This window comes from Stegodyphus dumicola, chromosome 9 (genome assembly GCF_044657685.1).
Source record: "Stegodyphus dumicola isolate Sdum_Otavi_A_Nest chromosome 9, ASM4465768v1".
Taxonomy (NCBI): domain Eukaryota; kingdom Metazoa; phylum Arthropoda; class Arachnida; order Araneae; family Eresidae; genus Stegodyphus; species Stegodyphus dumicola.
Genome location: NC_140776.1, coordinates 71418648 through 71437918, shown reverse-complemented (window position 1 = coordinate 71437918; position 19271 = coordinate 71418648). Strand labels below are relative to the sequence as shown.

At 30.6% G+C, this 19271-nt stretch overlaps 1 protein-coding gene across 6 annotated transcripts in view; it reads left to right on the top strand.

Moving 5' to 3' along the window:
• The window catches only part of LOC118199239 (alpha-tocopherol transfer protein-like), a 61569-nt gene that overhangs the window by 27079 nt on the left and 15219 nt on the right, over positions 1–19271 (top strand). For 2 of the 6 annotated variants that reach the window (XM_085823600.1, XM_085823598.1), the window contains one exon: positions 3042–3262. In XM_085823600.1, coding sequence (XP_085679726.1) covers positions 3100–3262 — 163 coding nt within the window. In that variant the 5' untranslated portion in view covers positions 3042–3099. Of the gene's footprint in view, positions 1–560; positions 715–3014; positions 3263–19271 lie in introns of those variants that run through there. The other 4 variants (XM_085823596.1, XM_085823597.1, XM_085823595.1 and 1 more) reach the window with 3 other exon arrangements.

Genomic DNA, 19271 nt, shown 5'->3' with positions numbered 1-19271 from the left:
CGAAGTCATTGCCTAAAGAGCGTTCTTGCCTCCCAGTATCTTGACTCTTTTTTAACACCAGGAAGAGACCCATATCGGATCAAGCGATTTCTGTCCATTTCTTCTCCAGAATTCAAAGATGTATATTTAAATAAGGAATTTACTATACTGTTAAAAATTAATAATTCTTTTTTCGCAGTTTAAAATTCACAGACATTCGCTGCATGTACCGCATATGCCTTAGTCCCTGAATATAAATATGAATCATTTCTTTTCAAAAATTCCTCCTCGAAGACATCCCTTCTCTAAGACAGGTGGTCCTCCCTTGGGTTTTGCCGTAACCAGTTAAAGGGGAAAACAAAATATAAATAAATTGGCTATAGAAGAACAAAGAATAAAAAATATATAATATTAAAAACTAACGTATGAATTATAAGTATAAATAACATCGAAATTGATAACATCGAACGTTTTGATGCTATGAACAACAATCGTTATCACAGTTGGCAATATGTCAATCGATGTTTATTCAATCGATTTCGTCATAAAAAAAGGGAGGGTGAAATTGCATTGAAGAAAATATTGATATGATTTCAAGGCTTCGTATTTCAAAACAAATTTGGAATCAAGAGACGATGTATAGAATGATTCTTGCTTGCTAACTCCGTTCTGGAATAATTTTATTTCATTATTGCTGCTAATATTGAGATAGTTGAAGAAAAGAATTCTGAAAAGGTAATTGCACTTTTTAATGAATTCGTACTGTTATGAATATAAAATTTGTTTTTATCCAGAAAACTTCTTTCGAAGCGTAAAACCAGGTAAATTTGTATTTGCAGGTTTAAATCGGTCGGTGTACAAAACAAGGAGAGTAACTAAATTGTTAATAAATATAATAAATGAAGAAAAATATTGAAAGAATAAGAATTAAATTATGAATAGTAATTCTTCATGTCTTATAACAACGGAATCTTATTAGATTTCGGTGGATTTAAGTATAATTTATAAACGTAGAAGTCTAATAAATATAAATATAATATATATTTATGTAATAAATAGTAAATATATTGCCACATGTGATTCAAATGATAGTTACTTTATTATTACCAGTGTAAAACTTGTAAACGGAAGAACATTTTATTTCAGACCCAAAGTTAAAATTATAAATTTGTGATCTAGATTTTGCATAATTATCAAGTTGTTTTCGTGTTTAATATGTATAACAACACAACCATATTGTGTTAAATATTTATTATATGTAATAAAGCGCTCAAAATAATTAGATAGAAGGAAGTGAAAATTGGAAGCTAAAATGTTTCAACAATTTCCAGAAAAATGTTTTAAATTCATTCTCTTTTGCAAAAACCTATTCTATACGAACTGTTAATTCGATGCGTTATATGTTAATATTCCTCCAACTTTTCTTCTGCTACTTTGGAATGCGCAGAATTAGCCTTTTTAATTTTTAAGTATTTTATTAAACCTTTGTGCACACATATAAGCAACGCACTTCCTTATTACTTTATGAAATGTAATCTTTAAAGATATACATCATGATCTGTTCCTGCTGTGTAAAAACATATGCCTGATAATCATCATTAGTAAGTTTGCACATGAATATGTACATTTTTGAATGTATTTCTGGATAGTTTCATCGAAACAATGCCAAAGTAAGTAATATGGTAAACACGTTACCAACGCGGGCTTACTTCTTATTTCTTGAACGGCAAAATCACGTTCCGTAAAGATAGCTTATGGTAGAAATGTATGATGTATAAATCACATTAGAATGTTTGTATAATTTATATAAATCTAAATATCGTTGAATTTAATAGGAACAAGTAAAACACAATTATTTTTATTACTGATTAAAAAGTGCGCGATAAAATTGTTTTTCTAAACAACTGGTAATTTTTGCTTAGGGCAATCACTGACGCAACTTTAAAAAAAATTCATGTTAAGAAGCGCATATATATATATATATATATATATAATAATTTATTTCCTAAACAGTATTGATTAATTGATTATATTATCTCCTAAGTTTAATTAAAGTAGAATTATTTTAAAAGTGTGCATCCATACTGGTAAGTTATATTTTGAAAGATGTTTTGAAGTAATCAATTAATGAATAATTAATCAATACTGTTTAGGAAATAAATTATTATTAACTAACTTTGCAGCAATTGCGCAAGTAATAATAACTTGTATTCGCACTAAATGGATTTAAGTTCATACAACATTATATATATATATATATATTTGCATACAAGAATACAGGCAATAAGAAATAAAAAACATTATTAATGGCATTAATTGCGTTTTCCTTCATCTTTCGTGCATTCAATTTACTTCTGTAATGGTATGATTCAACAAAAGACTGTTTGGGATAAGAATAATAAATTTATGACAACTCATTCAACGAAATTTTCGTCATAATTTAAATCTTTTCGTGATTTTTATTTGTTTCAAGTACTTGTGTACAAAAATTTTCAAAAGAATTTGAAAGCAACTGTGCTTGTATATTCATGAAAGATTTAAAGATTGACATTCTTTCTCAAAATCGAATAAATGTTTGTTTCCTTGATAATAAAAGTGATTTATGAAAAGCATTATTTTATATTTTCCCTGAGATATTTCAAGAGAAACCATTTTACGAATCTATTAGACAAGCAGGAAAGATAAATATGTCTAGACTTTATTAAACGTTAACTCTATAGGATATATTTCTTTCCGGGTAAACGTGACAGAACAATCAACTAACTACTCTAACTTAGGCTTTGCTTTTAATTTACTTTTCGCATTTACATATGGCGGTACCTTAACCAACATGTTATCGTTGTTGCTTTATAAAATTTATTTTTCTTATGCATGGTTTTTAAAACGTTATTTTTATTACATTATAATATTATTTCTTTTGCATGATTGGCTCCTTATTTAAATCAAAATATTCTTATTTTGCATATGTACGTAAGCATTTATTTGAAGAAAGGAATGTAATTTTATTTCATATATTACATATGTTTTACTTCTAGGACTTAAATTTCCACCACTATTTTCAGTGTAGTTTTCTGAATCCAAAGACTTCAGTTTTTCGCAATAGAAAATATTGGATACAATATGTTTATCCGGGACCCATCCACAGCTCGAATAGGAGTAGAAATTCTGCCTTTGGAAGTTGGATACCTTCCGGAATTTTTTCAAAGGAAAGCTGAGGTAGAATTGCATGATACTCCCGAAAGAAGAGTACAAGGGTTGAGGCAAATTAAAGAGATGGCAAAAAGTGAGTTCCAAATTCCATAGATCTTATTTTTTTCATGTTGAATGAAATATATATAAATGCTTGTAATTAGATTTTATTTCATATCCATTTAATGTAAAAAAACTCTTAGAAAAAGCAAATTACTCTTTGTTAATTATACGAATCGAAGTATGTGAAATTGCCGATATTTCTATGCTTGAATTCGAATATTCAATCTGAATTTACCAGCCACAAATCGACTTTTTGCAACACATAAAGTTTGTAAGAATATGCATAAACTTAAATGTACATCAAGGAAATCTGTGATCTAAAACGTAAAGACATACAGCTTTTTACTGTACTTCTCTTCAAGAACATTTATCGCAAGAACTTAGCAGAAGCAAACAATTACACTAGGATCTCAAATTTTGATTCAATCAATATCGAAGCTTTTCTGATAAAATCTCTTATCACGTGTTTGTTACATTCATTATTTAAAGACTGGCAAAGAAGGAATACGGGAAGAAGTTAAAAAAAGTAAAGCTTTAAGAATTATATTATATCCTGTGGTTTCTTCTGAGTTCAAAGGATCGTTGCGCAGTGCTGGTCGGTATCGGGTTAACGTTGCTAACTTCCGCTCGCCTGGCTCGCGTTCGAATAATGCAGAAGATTTGAAAGCTTGTAAGTGTATAGTGCCTTTGTACTTAATATTAAAAGTCTTTTGGAGACGTTGAATAGTAGAGAAAGAGGTTTGAAAACAAGGGAGTTATAATTTCTCCATTTGGGAGATCCAAATCCTTGGATTCTTCTTCAAATTGAGGCATATATGGACAAAGTCATTCAGTTATTTATAACGGGCACAAGATCCATAATAACGTTCAAGGCCCACGAGAGACGCAGTGAGCCCTCCTTACGACGATAAATTTCGTGGCCTTGTTCTGATCGTCATATAAATGAGATAAGTGAAAAAATAACAAGTATCGCCGCTAAGTTCAATGCTTCCAATGTTAGAAAGTGTTTTCTCGAGTACGCGAATTTTAGCTATAAAAATAGTTGCCCATTGCTTTAACAAATAATCCTAATAAATAGCGAAAAGTACGTGTCCTATTTCAATTTTTACATGCGGTTTGTTGATTAATATCAAACTTTACAGACATTAATGAAACTCGTTCTTGTTAGTACATTCGAAATGTAATGTTTTTCATGTCTCTGCTGTGATGTAAATGAAAACGTTATGTATAACACAGCTTAGTTCAAGGCTAGTAGCAACTGTTTTAGTATCCACAACTATTTCAGTTATATTTTTCAAAGTGTAAATTTTGTTGGAGGATTTATAAATTTTCATTGGTCTCTCTCACGCTATCAGTTTGAGCAAATGGTACTGATAGAAATATATTTCTATCAAGAATTACTGATAAGTGCCATAATTACTAGTTATGTAATTAATTGTGCTAAGATGGATACTTTGTAGTTTCATGATAATAAGCCATAACTTTTCATTGTACACTAGGATGTGCTGTGTAACATGGCTAATTATACAAGTACAACACACGTTAACAAAATGAATGCTCGTATTTCACCCACTTATTTTTCAATAATCCAACCACTTCCTCTCTGAAAGAAACCAGCCAAAGAGGATTCATACCACTGTTCTCAGATAAATTGGATATTATTAAGAATGAATACGTCTTATTTAAATAACACAAATTTATTAGCCTCCATTTATTTTATTCACGTGATTTAAAACTAAGCTTTTTTCAAATTATGTTCCAATAAATTAATGTCACGATGCATTATGTAGTATTTTAAATTTAAATGAGTTATTTTTAGGTTTTAGATTTTATCAGATTTAGACTCTATTTAGACTCTTTTGTTCTCTGTTTGTTTTGTTTTCTTTTGTTTTCCTGTGGAAAATGGAATGATCAATTGAATTAAACGATTAGTTAATTTTTTTTACTTACATTTCAGAAATAACATAAAATATAAGAAAATTGCTTATGCGTATAATATCTTTTAAATAATTTATTCTAAATTTTAAAAATTTCTTTCATTTTGCTAAGGCTATCGGAATCAACCACAGGTAATTTTATTTGAAAGCTTGTTGCTTTTACGTAAATGAAAAATGACGTAAATGAAATCTATACTAATTACATAGTTTATATATTTATAATACTTCATAATGAAAACAAATTAATATCCTACCTCGGTGAGTATGTATTTCATAAAGGATATTTAGCTTACATTTTTCAAATTGCATCTGCGTGAGGTACACGAGACATCCCACTGTACGATGTATATTAAGTTACTTCTTTCTTTTTAAATAATTTGCTGTTAATGTTTACAAAGGAAAAGTATTTTTTTAAGTATTTATTTATTGCTAATATTTTCTTCCAAAATTTTATTTGCAATTAGAATTTTCCAATACGACGAATTATTATTCAAAATAATCAAAAGGTAAAAAAGAATGAAAAAATTTGAAGTTACGCTGTTTCTTAATTGCCTTAGTGTTGCCAGAACCTTTTCGACTAAGTAGCGGGAGAAGAATTTAAAAAGTTGAAAAACGTAGCACCCTGACGGCAGTCAGAGATCACATGATTGTGGGAACGTCCTAGTTCAGTATCTTCACATAACCTCTGGCGTAATTCAGTCTTCAATGTTTCTGCAAGTTACAGACTGTAATTCGATTCTTAGTCGAGTCAACTAAGTATCTTTCGTTTACACAAAAATTTAAAAAACTATATTGTTAATTTTTCATTGTTTAAATATCCGTTTATTCAATTAATTAATTTAGGTTTTTATTTTTATTTTTATTTGTTTATATCCCTTGTTAAGTGTTTCCTCACATTTGGATAGTTAGCGGTTTTATACTAGTTTTGAGTGGTTAGCAGTTAATTTTTTTCACTGGATTTTGCTGTATTTTAATTGTTAGTTCTTCTGCGTGAATTCTCTGTTCTTTTTGGTGGACTTCGTGGACTAACCGCTCTGCTTGGTATCATGTAATTATAAATAAAAGCTATATTCTGACATTATTAAATTTCTTTGTGTTTTTATTTAGAAACCTGAAGTTGCTTTGACTTTTAAGTCATTTCAATTGCTTAGTTCTTAGCAATATTATAACCAGGGGAATGAGTTTCATTCCTATTTCTGTTTGAGTAACCAATATATGGCGCACAGGCTACAAATGAATTCATTATCACAACAGAAATGGAAGAAAAACTGTCTTAAAAACAAAATTTGTAGAGTAATAAATTCATCGCTATTAGTATTAAAATGCATAACTCTATTTTATACACTTTTACAATATTTTTCTTTTCATTACTATTTAGACGCACGGCAATGTGTCAGCCAAGTTCGGAACAGACGGAAAAGAAAACAGTTAGACAGCGGCCATGTGTATCTCATACGAACCATTTCGAGCTACTTTAGACCCCCCCATTACTCAAAAACTATTAGATTTACACAACTTGCTTTTTGTATGTATAATAGAGCTTCCTTGAACACCTAGAATCCAGACTTTCATTAATCGACCTCTTATACTTATGGAATTATTAAGGCCTGAAAAGCGTCACTTTTATCACTCACTGATTGATCAAAAAACTAGACCACTTCTAAATGACTTTATAAGGATTATGTTAATTTTATTAACAGTTAAATTTTAAGTTAAAGTTCCTTTCCTGTCAAATTCTTGACTTCAACTTACTAGTTCCCGCCAGAACGTAGTTTTACAATCACGTCTGAATACATAATGAGGAAGAGCGGTATTTAACCATGAAGTTCTTTGGTCTTAGCGAGAGAGAAACAGAGTTTCTGATTTACGCGCCTCTACCTTTTGGCCACTCTCTCTCTCAAAGCTCTTATTACGCTCGGCCGTACTCAGGCCCTTGATAAGCTTCGTAGTCAAATAGAGTTAAGGGGCCAACTAGTCCAGAATCTTGATAGCTTCGGCTATATTTCTTTAGTTAATCTTAGTTTTAGTTTAATTTTTAGTCTCTTAAGTTCAAGCCCAAGTGTCGGCTTTGATTATACACTCCAAGACGGAGTTTTGTTAAATCTTATTGGAATAATAAAGGGTTAGTTACCCTTCCATCTTGTTTCTTGTCACACGAACTTAAGCGATTATTCGCTAACTAGTTCTTAAGATTCGTCACTTTCTACAGTAACTGAGATTTACACTAGTGAGAGTGTTACAACTTAAATACTTGGAATTTTATATCAAGGTAGATCACTAGGCATATACAAAGGGAAAAAATCTAAAACTTCGAAAAACTACATTATTATCGAGGTTAAACTAAATAATACTCATAATGAGCATTTGACAACGTCACAAATAGATGGCATTGTACTGATCGTCGGTTTCCGCACCACTCAGATGCTATTCCAAAGTGAAGAATAAAAACCTGTTTATAATAGATGAAACGATAGCGCAGAGGTAGAGTGCAGGACCGGCTAAAAATGGAGTAGATGTAAAAAATAAGTGAAATTAGCACAGATACGTAATATGAAATTATGGTAAATGCATGTTAATTTATGGGTGATTGTATGTTAAGTATAGAGTATGTTGAGGGAGTTCTGGTTCCTAAACATAGGGCTGTTATTACCTCTGTACAGTTGTTCCTTTTACCATCTTCATATAAGATAATGTTTAAGGTTCTCATTTGATAACTGAACGTAATTTTTTTATATTATTATTATTATACTTTTTTATTATGGGATGTATTAGTGCAGTTCTCAAAGGCCAGTTACCTTATGCAAGAAATGGCGGCCTTTTCAAGTAACTGCCTAGGCACCCTAAGCCACCAGTGCAGAGAACACACTGGTTAGCTCAAGAGACCCTATTGATGGATATGTTTATTTAGAAGTATTGCCAGGCCTTCCAGTTTGGTAAAATCAGGAATTGCAAATGAAAGATAATAACGATGAAACCATAATTTCTGAAACTGTTACTCCTATAATATTTATGTTGTTAAAATATAATTTATGAATATGGAAATTAGTATCATAAATATTTATGTGCATTACATTTAATTATAAGTAATGACTATGTAAGAGTTTATTTTGTGATATTCTGTGATAACAAATACCTTCCCTGAAGAATTATGATTATGTGAACTCTCAAACAAAAAAGACTTTTTGGACTGAAATGCTGAAAAATTTAATAGGACTCGAAAAATTAAAATTTATTTTAGAAAATTGGTATTTATAAATTATACTTTTACAGGATCAAAATTTTAAGATTTATGTTTTTTTTTTTTTTTTTTTCCCCATTTGCTAGTGTTTTAACGCTTTCTCTTTAAAAAGGCTTCTCTGTCGCTACGAATTTTTCTTCTTGTAGGGGAGAACATGTAAGAAAAATAAAGAATATGTAAAAGAATAAATTAGCAGCGTAAATTAATTTCCCTTGTCTATTCTAAAAATAGCAACCTCTATTTGCGCTGCGTCATTTCGAGAAATATCTATGTCATATGATTATTACGTAATTCTGATGATGTAAATGAAACTAAAACTCAAACAGCCAATAGTAATTTTAACAGCAATATTAACTGTCCAATCGTAATGCCTTGAGAACTAAAACTAACTCAGTCTGACTTAAGATTTCATCCTGAACATTACGCACTTGGTTTCTACGCTTTGTCTTAGCTCGACTATAGTCTGTATGCTCCTTCTATTTTGCTGCAAATCTATCAAAAATCTAAGTCTTTTGGAACAGGCATATTTAATGTGCCGACCTGTGTGTAGTCGCAACATGTTGCTGAAAATAAAACTGAAGATTTAATCTGCCTTCGCCTCCAACTTCCTAGTCATTATGGATCAACACTTCTACGCCATCAAAATTCCTCCTCCTACTCTTCAGTTACTTCTGACTTTGTTTTTATAATATATATATATATATATATATATATATAATTTGTATACAGTACCAAAGTCCGAGATCCGGACTCTTCAGGACTTAGATCAGCGGTTCTCAACCTTTTGACTAATGCGTACCATCTAAATAAAAATTGAAAACCTTTAGTACCACCACTGCAAAGTACTACTACCACAACCACTCTTGAACAAAGCTCATGTTCAGTCTCACCTCCCTGTTATATGAACTGCAAAATGTAGAAAATGCCTCTAGAGGGCAGTGTTGTGCAAAAAGAGAAAAACCCAGAGTGTGTTCTCGCTTTTGAGAAGTGAGATGTTCACGCTTTTGTGGCGAAAGTGTTAAAGTAATTACAGAGATGTGAAATAAAAGCTACAGTCCTAATTTTATGAAGTTATTTTCGAGTTATTGAAGATTGATAATATGAATTTTCATAGGCCATCGAGTCCGAATTAGAAACGAATCAGTGACATTTAAATAGTGAATTCGTGAAAACTAAAGTGAGCTTTTCTTCGGAAGCGATTGTGTTGTGTAACCTGTGTTCATAATAATAGATTAATTCGTTAAAACATGAAAAAGCTACCCTAAAGGGTAAAATCACCCGTTTGGAAACCTTTGTAGAATCGGTGGTTGAACCGATAATAGAAGATATTATAACCGAATTAGAAGTAAAATTAAAAACTATATGCACCGTGAAGAAATGTATAGCTGAATTATAAAAGGATTACTTCAAATTGCCTGTAAAAGTGAATATTAGAGAAGCAGAATCGGATTTGGAAGAGATGGAGATTAGTCTGGAAATAATCGAAGTAAGATTAAAAACATTCTTACATAAATTAAATGTGAAACTTTTTGTGAAAAGTACTGAGAATGAACAAGGTAAAATAAGTGTTGATAATTGTTCTAAAATAGCCCCAGATGTAAAGCTTCCAAAATGAGCTTGCCTACATTTACTGGTAATGTTTATGAATGGATACCATTTAATGATTTATTTAAGGCTGCTGTACATAACAACGATAATCTGTCAAAAGGGCAAAAGCTTCAATATTTATTATCAGCACTTAGAGGCGATGCACTCTGAATCGTATAGTCAATCCCAGTTTCGCATCAAAATTATGAAGTTGTTTGGTCACTATTAGAAGAAAGAATTCTTCAGTGCGTTCTGCGATATGTAATGGAGAAAGACGATGAACATAATGTTCATTCCTGAAGAATTCTTTATGCGAAACATTTGTCTGGACAAAAATGGAGAAATGTTGTCACAATAGACAAATCCTGAGTGTACTTGGGAATTTACAGTGATTAACATGTTAACTTTGTAAAGTAAATTGGTTCATTCAAAGTCTAAAAAGGGACGCTACAATGTGTTCTAATTTCACATCATTATCACATGTGAAATAATTTCACACTGGGCTTCGAAAAAAGGAACTGGGCTAATTTGTTGGATCTGTTCACATTTTTTCGAGTTCTCTAGTTAGATATTTATCACATGTTGATGAAGAAATCAGGAAATGAAGTTCTAAAGTGTCCAGCCGATCAAGATCTGTTTTGACACACTTGCTCTTTGCTAGCCGTGTGGTTGCACAGAAAGGAATCAATCAGAGTGGATCTTTTCTATGATTTATTTCCTTATATAAAACGAAATAAGATTCCTTTCTTAGAGCAGACCGATGAAACCAATTACAAGTTACTCTGATCCTGCATTCCATATTAGATGATAATGCTTGGAATGCATATGAATACTTAGCTAAAATTCATGCATGGAATGCATGAGTTCTAGCTAAGTACAGAGAATGGAAGTAAAATTTCATTAATAACAAATTAGGGCATCTTCCTCCATTAATGCAAAAACAATGAGTGCTTCATTCCGCATAGATTAGATGTTCCATCAGTAGCACCAGCAAAGCAGTTTCTTAAATTAACAACAATGCTCCATAAAAAATATCTTGCCTGCATAAACAGTGCATTAGCATTAGTCTATACTACTTCAACAAGTCCTAAAAACCGTGTCACAATTTTATTTACTTTTTCATTAAAATAACGTACACACAAACATAGATCCTTACAACATGAAACATATACAGACTCATTTCAGTGACTTGGTCTTTGAGCAACTGAGTTAAAACTTCCTGTATCAATACTTTACATTTTGTTCTGTCAAAACATAAAGTCTCAGATGACAAAACTGAAAACATTTCCTTTTTGAAAATTTCATTTAATTGGTTGATAGGCGTATGGATGCATGAATGCAGAAAGTTTCAATTGAAATTCACTTATATTGTTCATTTGTTTGAAATGCAATTTTTATACTTCTCTGAAGTAGGGTTTGTTGAGACTTTTGCCTATGTTTAAAGAAGTAGCATGCTTCATTAAATAAGTTTTGTGTACCCTTAAGTCACATTTACATAGCTTGCAATAGGTTTTAATCTTGTCGGTTTTAATTTTTTATAACCAAATTTCAAACATGGGTATTTCAAGCCAAGCATTCTGAAAGGTGCCATCAAACGTTTTCATATTACTCATAATTCACACTTTAGTTAACACAGCAGATGTAATCCGACAAACAATCTCCATGCCTGCTTGCAGATCACCAAATATTTAAACAAAGCAATCAGTCAAACACATGAAAATACCCAGAGACTAAAAGCTAAAAACTGTTTGCACCTGCTGTATGATCTCAAGATTAGCAGATGCTAACTTCTATTTAAGCCTAAATATTCTTTCAAACATGAATAATTTTAATATATACATTATTTTAACATATAAGCGTTTTACGATATAGTAACGAATGTTTAAAAGTCACACGAAGTAATACAGAAAATGATGGAGTAGCACAAATTTCGAAAAATCGCATTTTAATACCACAGATCTGTCAAAAGTAGCAAACCTATTGCGAATCGTACGGTCTGGCAATTGCATGGACTTAAAAATCTCATAATGAAAAGAAACATTTCATATTTCTAGCGCTGAAAGAAATAAAGTAATCTGTTTTCGCAATCTTCGGATTTTTTTTTAACTTTGCATTTTTCAGCACATATTTTAGAAACTTTTTATTTATGATAGCAAGTTCGTATAAGGTATAAATTTATAACAAAATTCATTCGGCAAAGTTAAACGAATAGTGTTGAAAAGAAAAATATAAAATGATTTCTTTGAAATATACTGTGGTTTTTCCCATGCGTAACGTGACCATGAGTCAGTTTCCTTTTAGAAACATTTTAATGAAGAAACCTCTCCCCTTAGACAGATAGTTCTGGTATATTTGCCTTATTCCAATAGCTCTGACCCTAACCCGTTTGAAATATACAGCAATAATATTAGCAAACTTAATTCCTGTGAGCCTAAGTCCCTTCTTCTCTTCAGAAATAGGTAAATTTCATCGCCTAATTTTCTTTCGATTTTTAGAAGATAAACTGGGGGGGGGTGTTAGATATGCAAATAATTGCTGCGTTTAGGAATTTTCCTCTTGATTTCTGATTATAATTAAATAGTGCATTTAATAATTCTTCCACTACAACAATAACAAATCAATGTTACAAACAGTTGTAAGTAAATCTTTTAGTTCTTTTTAAATCCAGTTTCTTCATTAATATAAAATCTGAAATCTAAATCTTAAAAATATCTGAGATGTATGTCTTATCAAAATAACTACATACAATTTGAACAATAAAATATAACATTAGTTGAATTTACAAAAATAAATTACCGAAAAATAACTATTTTAAATTTAAATTTTAAAATTCGTTCTCTAACATTAACACTTTATTTTCTGAGAAAATTGCGTGCAGTATATAAAAATGCAAGTTTTATATTTCTGCGACATTTCGACGTCTAAGAAGGAACGTTTTTCTAGTGTGATAGCTACTTACTTCAGTAGCGATATTTGTTTGCACACTTTATTTTAAAAATATCGAAAACTTTGATAACATTTTAAAAATATGTCCTTGCCTTTAAAAAGATGTTTACACAACATGTACTTGCATCACATGCGTTTCAAGCCACTGTTCGAAGTTTGAACGGCCTTCATACTTTATCATGATGGATAACAAGTCATTTTTGGAAACTATAACAATAACGTAAAAAAATTAGTTATAAAAAATGGAGGGATTATCTGATATCTGCACACGAAATTTCAAGCTCACAGTTATTTTTATAACAATCCATCTAAGGTCAAAAAAATATTGTCGCAATATTATAAGCTGATAAGTGAAATGATAATAAATCATTTGATAATAAATCAAAGCTTAAAGTTAAACGTTTAAACTCGTTTAGATTTAAATTTGAAGTTTAAGGAAAACTTTCAGACTTTATTTTAGAAGAAATAAAAGTACTTTTTAAAATAATCAAAACCTGTCATGAAGAAGAATTTAGATTTGTCTTATTTTAAAGATAATTATCTATAATTGTAGATATAACTTAAACAGGGTCTTAGCTGTCTTTATATGTAAGTTGTAGAGCCTAGGTATGAGAGTTGTGGGTATTAATTATGCAGAATAGCACAAAAACAAGCCTATGATTAATAGTTTAATAAGAAATTTAGGTTAAAAATGGAATATAAAAACTGCTTACACACAATTTTCAGTAAACGTAGAAGAGGAAATTATGTAAACTTGTTTTCAAGTCTGCCAACTTCTTGATGCTTTTCAATATAATTTGCTGTAATTTACTTTATGGACCAACATACTGCGGGTCCCTTACTAAGTATGTAATTAGTGCTCTTTAAGCATATAACATTAATTTATCTTTTGAATGCTTTTGAAAAATTACTGTATTATTTCCCTTTTGAATATACTACAGCCCATCAATAGCTTTTATGGCATCATACAATTTCTTATTAAATATCCGCAAATGTTGTAATTTTGAAAATGACATCAATTTAACTGTTTAATTTAATGAAAGAACCCTATCTATTGGGCATAAGAAGAACGCAATTCAATGATTAAATCGTGTTTTAACATCCATGTTTTTGATGTTGAATTTGAAAACGCCATTTGTCGTAAATATATACCATTTTTAAATTAAAATTTTCCGATGCGATATCGAGAGTATCGTTTTCTGCTTTATTTGTTAACCGATTCTTAATTTCGTTATTTTTAATTTACTAAGAAAACGTTTTGAATGAGTAAGAATGCCGAAATTGTGACATGAATCTGTGACCCCTGACTATAATAGAAAAAGTAACGACAAAGCGCAACATCATCCTAAAGTGTTAAACACTTACATATTACTATAGAAATTCTAAACACTATCCTTTTTCAAAAAATTCTCGCTTGTTTATAACTTCTCGCAGCCTTCTGCTTTTCTTAACAGTAATCTTCGAAATAATGTTTAACATGCAATGAAGACATTAGCATGTTTATTTTCAAAGAGTTTTAAGTTCACTAATATATCATCAAATACGATTGCTATAGCCCTTTGTGGTGCACTATACTTTAAAGTCGGAATTTCAGCAAAATAAATAAATAAATAAATAAATAAAACGTCGCATGCAGTCTATCTAGGCCTAAAGGAGTATAAAGGTAAACTTTTGTATAAATTGCACTTACCGTTTTAATTCTGTGGGTGTTCCATGAGGTGGAACACTGCTCCGCCAGAGATTTTATAAGTGCGACTAAGCGAGCATTGCCGTGAAGCACGGAATTGAGTAGGAGCGTTTTTATAGTAATGAAAAAACACTGTATTATGGCTGTATACATGGTTTTATTGATATACACAACATTCTTGAATAATATGGATAAATGAGATAAATATATGTATATACACAAGTCCTATATACAAAGATATTTACAAATTTTTCGATTTCTTAGCTTTGTGAAATTGTTCAAAGTATGTCGCACCTTTTTGATAGAAGCACAAACAAACTTTGCAGGTTTTGGAACACAAAACTTGTTTTGTGCGGCTTCTTGTTCCGTGCAACAATATGTTTAAAATTCAAGTAAAAACTTGAGGCTGCGTAGAGGGGCCTAGGTAAGATGGATCATCAACCTTCTCATCAAACAAATAAGTTTCATCCGACATACCACAATAGTATTACACAAGTGGCTCAGGAGCATATATCTCAGTATCGCTGCTATCTTCATTCTCTGATTCAGAATAAGAGGGTAATTCATGAAGCACTTTTAGCGCTTCGGAAAGAGTTAGACCTCTCCGCGCCATTTATGGAAAATTAATAATAAAAAATTAACTACAATTAAAATACTAACAATAATAACAGTAAAGAAAAATAAGCTACAAGATATACATACACAAAAAATATCTACACAATTATTCAAAATAAACGGGAATGAGACTAAAAAGCGACAGCAAAAAATTCGCGCAGCTCCAAGTAAAGATGACTCGAGCTACTGATAAAAATCCCACCTGAAAATTGCTCACAAAAATTTCAAGATGACCCTATTAGGGCTTTCATAGCACAAACCACACCTCATCCCTCAAGACTGCTTTGTTTGAATTCATTTCCCCAAAACAACGTAAATAGAAAACATATTCAACAGATGTTTTCTCCTAAGACAGATATTGTGATGCGTAGTAGCATGAGATTGCTAAAGGCGCTGTTCCCGCTAATGGAACACCCCGTTTTATTCAATGATTCTGCGCATTCTTTTTGTATGAAAAATGTAAAACAATATATAACAAATAATATAGAGTACAACCATCAAAATTACACAGAAATTGTTTTTCAAACAAATATTTTTGTATCACCAAAAAAATATAGAAAATTACTAGAAAATAAGTGGATTTTAATAACACATCATAAATGAAAATTCTGGGTCTCTTTGTGATATGCTGCCATCGACTATTTAAAAAGAGAAGTTCGAAGTATATTATAAAGGCATTTTTATTCATTTATGGTTCAATTTAAAGGTTTCAGAAGCGATTCAAGTTGGGTGTTCCATGTAGTGGAACATTGAGCAACAAAGGGATAGCATAGGAAACATTATTTTATTTAAAGGAAGATAGGTCAGGTTGCATGTTTCAAATCTTATATGTAATAAAGAATAATTGTATGTTTGATTTCAAAAATTTTTTTTCAATAAGCATTTCGTGAAGCCTATCTCTGCTGATATAAAATATTCATTTAAAACTATGAGTGCAATATGATTTCCGCTTTTTTTTTAAATAGATGATGTAATGCTAAATATTATGAAATTTTACAAACTTTTTTCCAACTTTATACGGTAATCTAAACTGGCAAGAGCTCAAGTAGAGTATTTTTCACGAAAGGAATTATGAAAACAGATATAAGATAAACAAAACAACTTTAAAATTTGAAATAACGAAAAGATTACGAAATTTATCAACAATATCAGGTTGTGAAATTTGACTTCTCAGTGGCATTAAAGGTCTCATATCAAACATTCTGAGAAACGATTTAGTTTCTTTACTTCATGAAGTAATATTCTGAGCAGCTTCTGCGGTTCACGTCGAAGTTGCAGAAAGTCGTAGAGCAGTTTTTTGAAGAAATCATTTTTAATATCTTAAGAACTTAAATTTACTCTGCTACTATATTTAACACATCATAAATAAGACCGACAATTCGCATTTTAAAATTTCTCCTTAAATAGGGATATTATGCCTAGTTATAGTCTAGAAAACTATTAATTAATCATATAATGCTGATTATTGTTATTCTCTCAACCATTTCAAAATTTACATTTTCCTTGCCGTAAAAATATTCAGAAATATCCTAAGGTTGTAAGTTATATTTTTTAAAGCCCCACAGTTTCTCAAAATGAACGGAAAATTTTGCATTTACATAACAATATAACAGCACAAAATATATTATTATACTTTAAACAAATGTGCATTCTGCAATAAATAAATAAATAAAATAAAATAAAAGGGGGCACAATTCCATATCTCCTTTTTTATTGGAGCGGTTGACGAAATTTAATTTGCGTTTTTCATGTACTTGAAAGTTCTACTTAGGGTATACATTAGATTTATATATGGTATTGCGCTAACAGATTTGTTTTCCGTATTTTGATTTTGCGACTCAAATTTCCATATTTTTATTCTACGACATGAAGAAGTCGTCTAGTCGGAGTTGCTTGTGAGGTAAGACAAGAAACCAGAAAAAGATGCTATAGTATTAAAAGTAATTGTAAACAAAAAAAGTGAATAACAGTTTTGAATCACTACATAGCTTAGCATTCTCTTGAACTCATCTCTTTACCCCCTTCTACAAAAAAAAAAAAAAAAAAAAAAATGCTAATGGGAAGTTTAAGGTTTAATATACACGAGAGGGCAACTAAAGCTAGAATAGAATGGAATTAATGGCATCCAGCCTTAAAGGCCATAGTCCGTCAAAAAAGGACTATGGCCTTTAAGGCTAAGATGACGACGATCAGCTAGACCTAAGCTAATCTATCTAATGCTAAGCATTGATATCTGGACGATTAATTCGAAACATAAACCACTTGAGAAAACTAAAAAAGAAAACGATGCAAATAGCAACAGAGTTACGCTTGATAGAGGGACAATATTGGGGCTTTAAAGCCTCAAAGAATAACAATCCTACACGGGACAGTAATGAGGAACATCGTCAACTGTTGAGCAGGGATTTGGGCTTTAATTATTTAAGTCATTTACAAAATCGACCTATGCCAAAGCTTAAGGAATAAATAAATAATTGCTACATGGTCATAATTACGGATAATTTGCCTTATTGTGAATAGTCAGATGGTAGAATATTAAAAATGTTTTATGGTGAAGATGGAAACGTTCGTTTATGTAATGTAAAAATTTAGACTGGTACTTTCAAATGACCATTACAAAATTATGTATCTTACCACTACAAAAAGGAGTATTGTCTTTATTGTTATTTCAGTACTGAATATGCTCCGCATATAATATTGCTATGCAATTGAAATTCGTGTTGATTTTCGTGTTGGTATTTTTCATATATATATATATATATATATACATATATATTAATTACGATTGTTTGAAGGTTAACCCGTTGTTAACCGTAACATCGGGCGGTACGTTCACGCCTGCGCCTCTGCAATGCAGGTACGTAACTTTTGGTGTGAGTTGCCGTTGGCGGCCTACGAGAGAGACTGTGAAAACTGCTCGTTAAAAGCCATGAGTAAATAATTTTATAATTGTGAGTTTGGGATATTCCACCATTAGTAAAAGAAAGGGTTTACCATTTAGGTGTCATTATTAGTTTTCAGACGAAGCATTCTCTTTTTAAAGAATTATGAACGATCAAGTTTTTAAAATAGTAGTACACTGATAGTTCACTTATAGCTCAATTTCGAATGGTTGAAAAGCTAGCTGTATGAAGATTTTTTAATTCTCCTTATGAGATAATTACAAATGCAAATTACTTTTCTGTGGAGAAAACATTTAATAAAGCATTCCAAAACCAAAACCTCATCCTACTGTAGTCAGATAGACTTTTAGTGCAAAAAGCCTTCGATTGCATAATAAATAAATCATTTTCAATATTCTGCACCAAATTAATTTCTTTGCAAATTTTGGAAGCCTAAACTTACGTACTTTCGCCGCAACAAAATCATTATAAAACGGTTGTTTTTGAAACAAAGAAGTTAGGTAGCTCTCAAAGAGATATAGACGCTATTATTTATTAGGAAAAAATATAGGGAAACTTGCTAAATTTATTTAGCATATTTGCCTATATTACTCATCGTTTCTCATGCATGCATTATGAAATTAATTTTCAGGATATGAGAGACAATAGAATTTGTAATTAATTTAAAAAAATATGACTTACTTTCCTTTGCATTTTATTTTAATTTTATTAATAGTAAAATGGTAGCCATTCGAAATGTAAAATTCAAACTACATTCAATGCTGATTTCTTATAATAACAAGAAGGGCACTAGTTCTAAACAGAAGTTTAGATATACAAAAATCATCAGTGATATCGTTGTGAATATGCAATTCAAAAATTGAATTAATTTTACAGCGTCTACAGTGTATCTTCACACTTGAATTACCACATATTTTGTGTAAAAATTTTTGAGAACTTTGCATCTATAAATATTTGTATGATAAAGTGCATTTCTTATTGTTTTGGTTAATTTTTACTGTGTTATATAATTTGATATGAATATTAAATTATTTCAACATTTATTCTTCTTTTCTTGAATAAAACTTTTCGCACGCAAATACCAGAAATTAATTTTAATTCTGCACAGTATTTCAAATTGTTATGAA